This window comes from Mycteria americana, chromosome 8 (genome assembly GCF_035582795.1).
Source record: "Mycteria americana isolate JAX WOST 10 ecotype Jacksonville Zoo and Gardens chromosome 8, USCA_MyAme_1.0, whole genome shotgun sequence".
Taxonomy (NCBI): domain Eukaryota; kingdom Metazoa; phylum Chordata; class Aves; order Ciconiiformes; family Ciconiidae; genus Mycteria; species Mycteria americana.
Genome location: NC_134372.1, coordinates 2,013,620 through 2,027,097, shown reverse-complemented (window position 1 = coordinate 2,027,097; position 13,478 = coordinate 2,013,620). Strand labels below are relative to the sequence as shown.

The 13,478-nt window shown below is 54.3% G+C and overlaps 1 protein-coding gene across 3 annotated transcripts in view; it reads left to right on the top strand.

Moving 5' to 3' along the window:
• Nucleotides 1-13,478, top strand: part of ARHGAP26 (Rho GTPase activating protein 26) — a 156,483-nt gene that overhangs the window by 82,023 nt on the left and 60,982 nt on the right. For all 3 annotated transcript variants that reach the window (XM_075509516.1, XM_075509515.1, XM_075509517.1), the window contains exons 15-17: nt 2,172-2,259; nt 3,412-3,470; nt 4,433-4,538. In XM_075509516.1, the coding sequence (XP_075365631.1) occupies nt 2,172-2,259; nt 3,412-3,470; nt 4,433-4,538 (253 nt within the window). The remainder of the gene's footprint in view (nt 1-2,171; nt 2,260-3,411; nt 3,471-4,432; nt 4,539-13,478) is intronic.

The window sequence follows — 13,478 nt, the reverse complement described above, 5'->3', positions numbered from 1 at the left end:
GAACCCGCGCTTCTCTGCAGAGCCCGGTGCAGCCCCTCCGGCAGCCCTCCCGCGCGGCTGCTGCGGGGCCGGCCGCTGCCCCGGCCCCACGGGGCTCAGCTGGGAGCTCGGCTGATGGGAGCCGCGTTCGGAGATCTTGCCGGGCACGCGGTGCTCCGCGGGGCTGGAGGGGATCTCTTCCTCCTGCCGGTGAGGGTACGCGGTTCAGAAAACGGCTCCGAGGCTGCGGGGTGGGAGCGATCCCAGCAGCACTGTCAGCCAGTAGCTGGGGGTTCGGCCACTCTGCAGAGCTCAGCGGGGAGATGGATGGAGCAAGCGTCTGCTTGGCATCAGCGGGAAGAGGGTCTCAGTGCCCGGGGCTGTCCCCAGGGACCTGCCCGGACCTGGTGAGCGTAGCCAGCATCGGCAACATGTAATACAGCTCGTACTTCTCTCGGGTATCCTTTGCCATCACTTGTCGGAGCCGAAGCTATCAGGAGAAACTAGTTATCACCAGAGAGCATTTTGAAGATCCATTTGTGTTTTCATTTAAGGCAGCCGTGGAGGGTCAGGAGTGTAAATCGTGCAGGGGCAAGGTGAGCAGGGGAGCGGCTCGGACCTCGCCTCTGCTCGGTGGTGGGAACAAGGACCGGAGAAGTGTCCTTGGAGGACGGCAGTGCAGAGGTATATGTGCGTCAGCTGTAGCTTGGAGACCTTCCTCACTAGTGCTATGAGAGCCGCGCTGGTGGCTGTGCCGGCGGCCGGTTCTCCTCAGTGTTACGTGTGGTGCTTGGTGACGGGGTGGGCATGAGCCGCAGCGAGGGGCTGCGGTGGGTGGGTGTGGATGGCAGCTCAATCTCTGCCATCGCTCACCGACATTGCGCGCGGAGGGCCTGGCACCGTCTCGTTTGTCACGAGGTCCGGGCTGGGTTCTCCCCGTGCCGGGAGGTTTGCTGCTCCTCCAGGCTTCGCTGCTCGCGGCGGCTCAGGGGCTGCTGCGGAGCCCTGCGTCTGCTGCGGGGCTGGAGGAGGGTGAATCAGGCGTATAAATAATTAAAGATGGCAAGAAACAGCCTGCAGTGGGGAGGATGGAGGAACAGAACAGGATGACATCAAGAGGCCAGAGGTGACAAAACAAATCGCAGCGCAGTTCTGCCGCGCCGGTGACCCCCCCAGCCGGAGCTGCCTCTGCGCTCCGTGCCCTGACCGCTTCCAAACACCCTGGGCGCTTCTCTCCCTCGCCGCTAGCGCAGCTCAAACCAGGCAGCGTCGCTGCTCCCCGCCGTGTACCTTGGCAGCGGTGAGAGGCTCCCGGGTCGCGGCCATCCCCGGGTGTTCCTGCTCTGTGAGGCGACGGGAGCTTCCCAGCCCAAGGCCACCCCGCAGCCAGCGTCGGGCTGGCGAGGGCGGCGTTTGGCGGCGTGTTCCTGGAGCGGCGAGCTGAGCGAGGGTCCCCGGGACGGGCAGCCCGTCGGATAACGCGCGAACGCCGGCTGTGCCAGAGCCCGGCCGCAGAGCAGCGTGCAGCAGCCCCGCTTCCTCCCTCCCGTCCAAATGACACGCAGCTGTGGAGCTGAGGGAGCGTGGATCTGCCTTCCCACGCCCTCCGCGGCGGGTCGGGCGGGCTCCGGGGACTCTTCCCCGCCCTGGGCGGGAGAACAAGCCACCTCCTGTCCCCCCAGACACCTGGGCAGGGCTCCTGCCGCCTGCCCGACACCCACCGGCCGCCGCAGGGCCCGTGCCGCCGTTGCTGCTGTTGCTCACGTTCCTTTAGGCTGTGGCAACCCCTTGCAGCCTGCTTGGGGCTGGGGTTTGCTGCTGCGTCCTGGGGGCTCTCCCGTTTGTCTGGGTCCGTGTCGTGTTTGTGCCCTGCTCTGTCACCACTGTCACTGAACACCACAGTCTCCTGCGCCCTGTGTAATGTCACGCTTTGAGTCAAACTGCTGATCTCATTGCTCATGATTAATGCTTTTCTTTTCTTTTTCTCATCCCATGCAAGCGAGCGTGGCCCGTCTCGTCTAACAAACTCTGCTTCCCTGCAGAAGTGTCTGTTGGGGATTGGCTTGTGGTCACTGGGCTGGGGAATAGCAAATAAAATGGGATGTGACGGTTTTCCCACACAGCTGAGCTGGTATGAGCTGGTATTATCTTCCCTTTGGTTCACTTTTTTCTTTTTTTTCCTTTTTCCTTAGATCCCAAAACAGCCACTGAAACAGAAACAGAGATCTGTGCAGAGTGGGAGATAAAGACCATTACCAGTGCACTGAAAACCTACCTGAGGTAAGGGAGAAAAGCCTCATCTGTTGTGGGGCTTCAGGATGGATTCGGTGATGGTCTGGGGCGCTACTGCCTGTTCTTGCAGATCCTTAACAATAGCACTTTAATAGAAACAAAGAAGAAACTGCTCTAACAAAGAAGAAACTGCTCTTAGAGAATTTATTCTGGCTTTTCCCTTGACCCTCCAGCATGTTTGAGTAGGACTTGGGAAATACGATCAGCTCTCTGGAAGATGCATGTATCATACAAACCTGATTTTAAAAGCTCATTCTTGTGTCCCCTGCCCTGACTGAAGCTTTTCCTGAAGCTTTTCCCGATGGGCTTCCACCTAATGAGCGTGTGGCAGAAGGGGAGCACAGTGCTCCTCTAAGGGCTGTGCCTGTAGTGCTTTTTCAGACCCGGGTGCTGAGCTTTACTGTAGTAATAATTTCTGTGTGCAAATTGATGCCATTATCATCGTGGGTTATCTTCCCAAAGGGTTAGTTTGTTGGCAGCAGTCAGCATCTCATTATCCACAACATGCTTCTACCTGTCGCGACTGCAGCTCCTTGCTTGCTGTTGCTGTTCTGTGTGTTGGGTTTTATTTGAGAGAGAGTGCAAGAGAGAGGCTAAATCCGATTAGGGTGATGAGTATAATTAGCTTGGTGGATCTGAGCCTAGAAAATCACAGAACGCTACATAATTTTGCATGATTGGCAACCTTCGCTCCAGAGTTTGAACTGTTTGCAAAGCAATGAAGAACGTCAGCAGCTCCGAGATGTCCCGTTGAAGGGATGTGGAAATGGGAGGGGAGAATGGGGGATTTAATGGGAACGGTGACTGTTAAAGTTTTGTGACTAGGCTTGTTTCTCTTTTTAATTTATTTTTAAACTTGCTTGGAAATCACGGGCTCGCTAAACTTACCGAAACTCTGTGTTACTGAAGGAATGCTAAAATTAAAAATTAATTTAGTGTGGCACAGAAAAGGGAGGAAGAATATATCGACGGTGCCTCAATAGGTCTTTTTCCTTCTGATGGGGGGAATTAACTGGAGTTGCTATTGCTTCGTTCTGCACTTTTGAAGGTGCAGCTGAACTTAGGGTAAGGGCAAAGCTTTATTTCTCTGAATTGCGTTACTCAGATGTGTTTTGTGCGTGTTACCTTTTTATCTTCCAGAATGCTTCCAGGGCCGCTCATGATGTACCAGTTTCAAAGGAGCTTCATCAAAGCAGCGAGTGAGTTTGTTGATGTTTATGGCACCGGTCTGAAAAAAGAGCGCAATTTGAAGCAACTGAGCATAGCCTCTGCCCTGCTGCTTCCCTGCCGACCTCCTTGTTCTTAAGTCCCGGAAAGTGGAATAAGAATGGAGAGACAAGGGACATGTTGTTGTTTGGGACTTACCGGATGAAAAGGAAACGCAGATGGTGCAGGGGGAGCGGAGAGCTGGCTGGTGGCAGTAGCTGCTGCTGCAGCTCTGTCTTGTTTTGACCATCTTCTGCCAAAATGAGGGAGGCCATTGTTCAAACACCACCTACGGTGTTTTGATGAGATCAGTCGCGGTTCAGATGTCTGTGCCGCTTTCCTTTGGCTGCCCTGGGAGAAGGTGCTTTGTACGAGAGCAGGTAACTCTCTGTGGGCAGCTGTGCAGCCTGTGTGCGCCCGGGTGGGACCAGGGGCTCAGGAGGGCTCACGTGGTCCCTGGCCACATCGGTGGTGGCCTGCTTGAGCGGCTCCTGCTTCGGCTGTCGGGGCACGTCTGCCAGCACCTGCGGACCCAACCAGCCTGTTGAGGACCAAATGCTACAGCCTCACCGGGCGCCGTGCTGAGCACATCCTGACGGTGCTGGGAACACGTTGAACGGGAACGCGCTGACGTTCCCGTTGCTGGAATCGGAGAAACGCTGGTTACGGCCAGCCCCTTCCCTGATCACGACTGGCTTTTCACACGGCTGGCATCTGCTCTCAGCTCCCTGTTTCAGCCCATTAGTTTCTTCCTTTTGGAAACAACTGGTTGGAGTTGGTAGAAAGGGAAGGTGCTGTGGAGAGTATCCGCAGCATGCCTGGGTGTAGGGTGGAGTAGGGGGCAGGAGCCTTGGGTCCCTGGGATGTCTGTCGGTGTTAATGTTTGGGCCTGCATGCCTTTTTCCATAATAACCCCCCTGAGGTGGAGATAAATAATTTTTTATTCCCGATGCAGAACTGGAGAATCAGGAGTCGAGGGTGTCAGAGATCCACAGCCTCGTTCATCGGCTCCCGGAGAAAAACAGGCAGATGCTGCACTTGCTCATGAACCACTTGGCAAAGTACGTTTATGACTGATATGTTTTTCTCTCCTTTTTCCACTTCCTCTGAAAGTTAATAGTGGTAGAAAAGTTTCCTTGTGTGTGTGCGGTGTTGAGTCATATCTGATTGGCGAGTAACTGGAAACCCGCGTGTGAGTGAAACGAGGACTGACAGACGGAGCGGTGTAGGAGGAGGGGAGGGGGGCTTTCCTGCTGACCCGCGTCCCTGCCGTCCCCTGCCTGTGCGGCCGTGCCTCGGCCCCGCGGCGGCAGGAGGAACCCCGACGCTGCTGGGAATACAGCCTTGCTTTTGATGGCGTGGTAATGGGGCTCGCCTATCCAGAAGGCAGAGCAGAGGTTAAGCTCCTCGCTGGGTTTCAGATCAAGCCTACTACTGAAGGACTAAAAGCTATTTCTTTGCTACAATAGAAGACTACTCTGTGGCATATTTTCTGCCTTTATGCAACCTGATTAATCAATACTTCTAGGTCACCTTGAAACTTTTCGAGGGCAAAGGAATTGAGTAATTTTTTTGCTTTCAGCGATAGAGCTGACCTATAATTTCCCATCTTCTTCCTGCGCCTGCAGGTTACCGTGGAAACCTTTGATTAGTGTTTAAAAAGTGAAAGCATCATCAGGTGTTTGTGCCAGCCTCAAGGCTGCGGGGTCGTACCTGCCCTCGCTGTTCGCGCCGGCGCTGCGTGAGCAGGAGGGATTAGGCAGGGCGTGGAAACCTGAGGAATGAGTTAATCGTCATAACTGTTTAGAAGAAGGTCTGGGAGAACCTGAAGTTATCTCTTTAAGAGAAAAAATAACAAATGGAACTTGAAATAGGCTTAAAAATTACTCCAGATGCTTTCTTATGACACGGGTTTGTATCTGTTCCATGGACTCCCCGGCAAGGCTGTTAAAAACCAGAGAGCTGGTTTAGATCTCGGTTTCAAAACCTTCTGCATTTACAGGCTCAAGCCAAGGGCCAGGCGGTTCCAGGTACTCCATCAGCCAAATATGTGCAAGGCATCTCATAACCGCTTAAGTGCTTTTCATTTAAAGGAGAACCTGGTGGTGGTTGAGTGAGAGACGTGGAGAGGGGAGGCAGGTAATACAATGGGTTTCACGCTGCTTAGTAGGGAAGGAACTAAAACAAAACACAAACAAACAATGAGCGTAGTGGTGTGTGCTATATTAGGAAGAGAAACAGCTCATAGCGGTTATTTAATGGGAAAAAAATTATCTCGGAGAAAGGCAGGAAGCCCGCTCTGCTGAGCTCGCGGCCCTGCAGCGGCCGTCCTGGCCCTGGAGCTGCGCTGCTGCCGGGGGCATCCCGGGCTGCGGGGCCAGGGCAGCAGCCAGCCCCGGGCACAGGCCCTGCCGCCTCCCTCCTGGGGCAGTCCGGCTCTCCGGCCGCTCTGCGGGGCCGCGGGGCCGCCTGGCAAGGAGGACCTTGCTCCAGGAGGGCAGCCTGGCCCGGGACTCATTGCTGCGGCTCTTGTAAATGAACCGGTTCAGGCAGCGGTACCATAAAGCCGGAGTAAAGATGTTGCGGTGGAGATGAAGCGTCGCATCTGCAGAAGATGTTTGGAGGGAGGGAGAGTATGGCAGAAGGGACGGGGGCCTGGCTGCCCCGGATGACCTGCACGGGGAAGGGGGATGCTCTGGGGTTTGGGTGCTGCCCCGTCTCTGGTGCGGGGAGCGGAGAGCTGGGCATCCACAGCTAACGTGGGCAAAACCGAAGGGCCCTCTTCTGGCCCTGCCAAGCAGGGCTGCACTTCTCGGAGGGGACTGCCTCATCTGTTTCTGTTTGTTTGGTTTTTTTTTTTTTTAAGTAATGTATGAATAATCAAGATTTGCATTTTTATCAGATGAGCTAAAAAAATATTTCTCACGGTATTACTGTGGAGATCTCTTACACTAAAAGCAGAACTCAAGCTGTATCGGTTAAATAGAGAAAGACAGTCTGTGCCATGTTGTCTTACATCTCCTTTTCTTTGGTTTGTGCATTCGCTGCTGCTTATTGAAAAGGGACACGGGGCTCCTCGCGTGGCGTGGGGCTGCCGTTAATAACAGCAATAAAACCGTCCTAATACAGCTGATACATTAAAAAATGGCAGTTATTAACACAAATTAAATATCAGCTGGGACAAGCGCCTGTGAGGTGGTTGAGCAGTGCCCTTCCTTCTGCGCAGCAGAGGAATGTCCTGGGTTTCCCGTGGCGGCTGGGTGCCCCCCTGCAATTCGGCGTGCGGTGAGGGGGGCTCGCGCCCCAGGGGGTCCCACGCGGGCAGGGGGACGCCGGCGCTCCGGGGAAAGCGCTGCTGCTCCCGGGCTGCGTCCCCCTGCGCGGGAGGGGGAAAGGAGAGCTGGAGGCGAGGGGAGGACGGATCCCGGGGACAGGCACAGGCCGGGTGGAGGGAGGGGACTGTAGAAATAGAAAATGAAGCTGATTTCTGCCTCTTGCTGTATCTCGAAGCCTATTTGCGCTGCCTCCTGTCTGATGTTCAGGTGTCCAGGCAATTATTCACTGAAATACAGAGCATGAGCAATCCCTGTCCGTGCTCCTTCGTCGGGAACGTAATGCTGCAAATTTCCTCCTCTGCTCTACAGACCCTGGTTCCGGGGAAATTTGCTATTTTGATGTTATTCTTTGACCCATGAGTAGGTGAAAGCTTTAATTTTCCTTCCTGGGACATGTTCATGCTGTCAGGATTCCTGTGATAAACCCAGCTGTGATTTACCGTTCCTGAAAGAGAGGAGATCTCTTTGTTCTGACGTTTTTCCAAAGGGATCTCTGCAGGACAGCCTGAACACCCAGAGCCCGGACCGTCCCAGTAAGCCCCGTGCCTGCTGCCGCTGGCCCTGCCAAATAGGCATGTCTGAGGACGCAGCAACTGAAGTTAGGGAGACTCTGGTCATCTTAAAAATCGCCTGGTTTCTCTTGTCTCAGGCCAGAATAGCCCCTGTCTTTCGAAGAATTGAAAGGCAAACCAGCACGTATCTTCTCCTGTTACTTGTGGCTGCTTTAGTTACCAAAGTCTCTATTGCTTACTCACTCTGTTACTTCTTGCAGCTCTAACGTTTGCAGGGGATGGCTGGTGAGAGTGCTCCTCATCCTCTGCTATAAAAATAGGAAAGACACTTTTTAAAAAGCTGCATGAAGAGCTGATGCCAGGAGACGTGGCGAGCTCGCTGTGCGAGCGTGCGTGGTACCCGCTCTCCCAAATGCCTTTTCCAGCATCATTCTTTTGCAGTTTCTGCCCAGCCTTCCCTGGGTTCGTCGGGGCAGCACTCGAGCTCCGCATGGCGCAGGACTCCTCACGCCATCTTCAGGGTTTTCTCTCTCTTTATTCGGGGAATTTTTTCCCCACTGTTTCTAGCTGGGAAAGGAGGAAAACAACGTCCTCGGTGCTGCGGAGCCCCTTGGGTGCAGCGGCTGTCCCGCAGCACGTCACCTAGCAACACGCTCCTGCTCGCATGCTTCTGGCTTGTTTTGCTGCAGATATCTCCTTTTGGCCCAGCACCTATCTCCAAGAATGGCTACGCTGTAGTTTCAAATGCTTTTTTATCAATAGAACGTGCCAGCTCTGATTAAACCAAATCTTTTCTTTCCTGCCAAATAAGTTAAAGCAGTTCAAAGCGAAGCGGAGGCGCGCGGTGCCGCTGAGCTTGCAGGTGGCTGCGCCAACGGTGCTGCCAGGAACAGAGCTGGTTGCAGAAAATTGCCATTTTTTGTTAGTGGAGCTGCAATATCATGCCTGTCTTTTTCGTCTTTTGTAATGTACTTTCTCACCAAGGAGTAAATGCTTTGGAGGCGCAGAGCAGGAGGATTTCACTCTGATTATGTTTCAAGCATTTAGGAATTATTTTTTTTGCATGGCCATAATTTGACATCTGAGCCTTGCTTTGTTCTTGTGGCGGTGAGATCCAGGTTCTCCAGTACAGATGGTGCCGTGCTTGTGCACCCTTCAGCGGGGCTCCCGAGCCCCTCGGGCGGCTCCGCATCGCTCCGTGCATCGCCGCCGCTGCTCCACGCGTCCCCCGGGCCGAGGAGCAGGGCTGCCCCTGCCTGCGCATCCGCTCCTCTCCTGGCAGAAGGTCAAAACCATTAAGGAGGCTGCAGAAGAAACGTGTGTACATGTATTTAGCAGAATTAATTATCTTTAATCATTCACAGCTGCGGCCTGACCAGCAGTGACTAGTTCCCTTTGTTTTTGCTGCAGTGGTGTTTTCTAGTTTACGTGTTTTAACCAACATGATAGTGATTGCTATCTCTAGCACAAATTGTTTTCCCCTTATCGGTGCCGATGGTTTCCATGGGCTGTGCAGGGCAGCTGCTGTCGGCCACCGCCCAGAGATCCAGCAAAACCCACCCTGGGTTACAGCCCGTCGGCGGGATGGGGCAGGGGCTGGCCGTGGAGCGAAGCGCATTTCAGAGGGCTCTGCTGAACGAGGGTTTGTTGGCAAAGGAGAAGAAGAAAAAGTCCTCCAGGTCTTCAGCCTAAAAATACAACCCGGCGCTTGTTTTCCTTCGCGTGGAGCAGCCCCGTCCTTGGCAGCCCCGTGCTGTGCTCCCCGGGCTGCGCTGCCTGCGCAGAGCCCCACGGGAGCCGGGGTCCCCGGCAGCGGCGCGGCGCTTGCCGTGGTGTGCTCTGTGCCCGGCGGCTTCAGGAAGCCCACCGAGGCACCTGTGCAGGACTCGGGGCGGCTGCTTCCCCAGAAATCTGCTTTTCCTTGGGTTGTTTTCCCCGTTTCCCCCCGAAGGTGCAGCCGGCGAGGAGGCTGACGCCTCTTGGCACAGCAGGTCTGATTTCATCCCTGTGGCAGCTGTTTATGCTGCTGTCTGGTAACTATTCATTTGCTTGATTTATGTATTACTTCCAGTAAGTCATTCTTGTCCAGGACGTTCTGGAAATTTCCACTAGCCGCTGAGGCCTCTGACATGCACTTCTCTCATATGCTCCTCGCCTGATTTGGCTGCCAAAAGAAAATAGCGAGCGAGCTCCCTGACCTCGCGTGGCCAGGCCAGGCAGCGATCCTCCGGCGCTGCCGCCTGCTCGCCGCGCTTCAGCAATGCCATGTTTTTGCCTGGCGCCTGTCTCTGATCCCTGTGGATCGCGGCACTGCTGGGTCCCGGGTGAAGCCCCAGGAGTTCGAGTCACCCAAAGGATCTGGGCGGTCCTGTGGGTAGCAAGAGGCATGTCACACGAGCGGTGACTCCCTGTAGGCACGCTCTGCCTTGCAGGAGCTGGGAGCATTCCGCTCGGGGCTCGTCTGTCCTGGGTCAGGCTTGTGCCGTGCCTTTTTTTGCCCCTCTTCCCTTTTTTTTTCCCTTTTTCTCCTCCTGTTTGTTTCTCTGCTTTGTGACTTGGTTTGGAGCATCAGTTCCTGGCACCTGGGGAGCCGGGATGGGTGCTGCCGGGGGCTGCAGCCTGGTGAGCACCGTGCCTCTGTCCCATGCCGGAGCCAGTCCCATGCCGGAGCTGGTGCCGGTGCTGCTGGGCATCCCCAGAGCCGCTGTGCCGAGGCATCCTCAGTCCCGTCTAAGCCAGTACACTGTCTTGGGAACGGCCGGTACAGGCAGGTTAAGGGAGGGGCAGAGAGGGGATGCCGTGGGGCGTGAGCCCAGCCCTGCTGCAGCTCCCCGGAGCTTCCTCCCCGCCGCAGCGGCCAGCGAGCGCCGGTGCCTCCGGGTCCGTGACCTGCTGGTGTGCGTGGAGGTGTATGTCTGTGTTGGTCCTGCTGCGTGCGTGCATTGCCTGTACGTACCCTAGGCGGGCACAGCAAAAGGTGTGAACCAACATACAGAGTAAGGAAGAAGGACAGTTTAGGCTGATCATGCTAAAACAAAGCAGAACAAACCAAACCAAGAACGTCCTTGGTTTTGAAAATACAGTTCTAAGCAGCTATTTTAAATCATCCTCTTCCCGATTGGAGCCAAGCCCACTCAGATCAATAAAAATCCCTTTTGTTTTAATGCTTTGACATGATTAGCAAGTATAGCCAGTTGTCTGTTTATTTTTCTGTTCCTGCGTGGGAAAAGCCAACCAAGCCAGCAGCAATGCAGCGGGCTCCCTGCAGACGGCAGGAGAAGGGGGGTTTGGAAGGAGCGGCCTGGGAGGGCGGGTGAAGGGGAAGGTAACGGCTTCGCAGCGTGCCGTGCCGGGGACCCGTCCTCGCTCCCGGCTCCGAGAGGGCAGCGCGACGCCCTCCGAGTCTCCCTCCTCCATCGCATCGGGCTCTGCGCAAATTCTGGGGTACTTTTAACGTTGGAGACGGGCGGTGGATGAGAGATTGCTCTGCAGATTAGTTGGAAATCTTAGCGCGTCCATCGTGCCTGGCTAATTTAATTACAGCATTTAACTGGAACCACCTGTAGCTCTGTGGAAAGACAGAGGCCACGGAGGTCCGCAGGCCCCTGGCAGAGCCTCCAGCGGGGGCTGCGCTGCCTCTCGGGCTCCCCCGTGCTCACGCGCCTTCCCAGCGTTAATGAACTCTGCATGTGTTCGCCGTAATGTCTCCCTTGTTTTCTTAGTTTTTGCATTAGGCTCCTGAAGATAATTTTACCTTTAACATAGTTTGCTAGGGGTTTAGTTTTTCCAACCAGGGAGCTTTGCAGAGAGGAAGGACCCTGCCCTGTGCCTTCTCCTGCCTCCCCGCAGAAATCCTGTGCGTGTTCAGCTCCCGCAAAGGCAGAGGCAGCACTTGAACGTGGTCAGCGGGCGCTCAGGCCTCCCTGGCTGTCGCAGGCAGTCTCTTAGATGGTCTTGATCTGTTCGTAAATGACTTGTGTCCATTTTCCTTCTGCTGCTGCAAAATAATCTACTGGATTATTGATAATGTGCCAGTAGCTCAGCTCCTTCCTCCTGCTCATGTTTGCAGAACGTTACCCCAGGTACGCAGCAGCACAGCGAACGCAGTCCTGAGCTGCGTTTGCAGTTAGCAGCTGGGGTAGCGGTGATGCTGTGAATGCATTCCCTTGTTTTCCTGCTATTTTCTCTGCTCAAGACTTGCGGTGAGGGGGATCCTTTCCCACCGCTGAAGCCCTTTGGCGGGAGGCAGCCCGTGCTCAAGGAGCAGCTCTGGTGTGACGCAGCGGGTCCTTATGAACCGTTCGTGCTTTGGAGCCAGAGGTGTCAAGGCCCCGTGGGGCAGCAGCAACACCTTCAGTGTGCTTTGTTCGAGGAGCTGGTGGTGCTCTCTGCAGAGCAGAGACCACTGCGGGCTTAGCAGGTACCGGCAGGGGCATGGTGCTGGGTGTGCGGCTCCCTGGGGATGCCGTCTTGGGAATGCCGGGCGCACCGTGCAAAGCATGAGGCTGGGTGCATGCCCTCCCCCTTGCCAGCTCTGGCTCTCTCTTACTCTTCTGGTTTTGTTTTTAATATGAGATTCTGCAGAATTTAAAAAAAAAAAACCCACAAAAAATCCCTGTAGGTGTTCGCTGTGTTTTTTGGGCTTGGCTTCCTGTAATGTGTAAATTAGCAAAAGGTTTTGTTCTACTTCTGCAAATGAACTTTTAACCTCCTAAGCCTGGATTGTCAATAGAGTAGCTGTCTCCATTTTCTGGTAGCTTTTTCTTCCATGCTTCTCCAAAAGGTCCTTCTGTTTTCTGAAGGCTCCCCAGTTCTTAGCTGGAGAGGAATGCGCTTCAGCGGCCGCAGCATCTCTCTTACCAGGCTCTTCACAACTCTTGTATCATCATGCATAACAGTCATCTCTCTAGATATGATAATGGGTGTCTTAAATTAAGCTAAAGCTTACATCACCAAGGCTGGCAAGACCAATCATTTAGTAGCATGTAATGCGGAGTGCGCTGGGTTTGCTGTGGCGTTTCTGTGGTTGAACGTCTCTGCCGAGCTCCTGCCGGGCAGCCGGGATCTCCGGGAGAAGCACCAGGCGTTTTGTATTACCCAAGCGTGAATTCTTGTGGGCTTGCGTTTGAACTTTATGTTGTTGTACAGAGGTTGTTGATAGCACATAATTATCTGGATTCTTTTTAATTGTTTATCACAGTGAAATTGAAACTATGTACAGAAACAGATTGAATCTAGAGTGAGCAAAAGATTTCCAATAAATAGCTGGCGTCTCTCCCTGGTGGTGTCTCCTCCGTCCCCGCAGACAGAGTGGGACTTAGACGTTTTAATGAGAGCTTCTCTAGATTGCTCTTTATGCTGAACAGACCCAGTACTAAACCAAATGCAATTATATAGATTTTAGTCAAATCCTTTTTCAGCAGAAGAAAGGAGAATAAAAGTCACCAGCGCCAAGATGTCTTTGAGCTGTGGTTTTCCCCGCGGTGCTGGGAGCGATCCCCGGCCCAACCTGGACCTGTCTCCTCCATTTGCCTGCAAGTCACTAAACCGCACGTCCAGTCGAGGTCTAGGCTTTTGTAACTACATTCAAACTTAGAAGCATGTATTCTTAAAAACATCTTCAAGGCACACCCGGAGGAGCGCGGGGCAGAGGGTCTGAATGCTGCTGGTTGGGGCTGGGAGGGCCGGAGGCTCCGGGAGCCGCTGGCGGAGAAAAACCAAACGCAATCACAGCTTCCCTGTGGAAGAAGCCTGGCGACGCTGGCACCCACACGGGAAAAGGAGCTGGTTTGCGCAGGACATTCTCTGGCTTGGTGGGTGATGCCAGGTGGACCAGGACTGAGCTGAGCGAGCCAGTCCTGCTTTCCATGGGCTTTACCTGTGCATGTACGTACAAATGTATGTGGGGCACCGGAGTCTGGAAATGCGTTTCTTGGCTCCTGCTCCCTTGATCTAACTCACCCCGCGGAGGGAGGTGGCAGGAGGGTCCGTCCGTCAGCTGCATGGGTGCCCCACTGTGAGGCTGGGGATTACCAGGCTGTTATTTTATTAAATTAAAGAGTTACTGTGCTCTTCTAATGTAGTTCCATGGAAGTTTGTGGCAATTTGACGTTATCTACTGCCATGAAAAGTAGGAAGGGCATCGTGGGGTGAC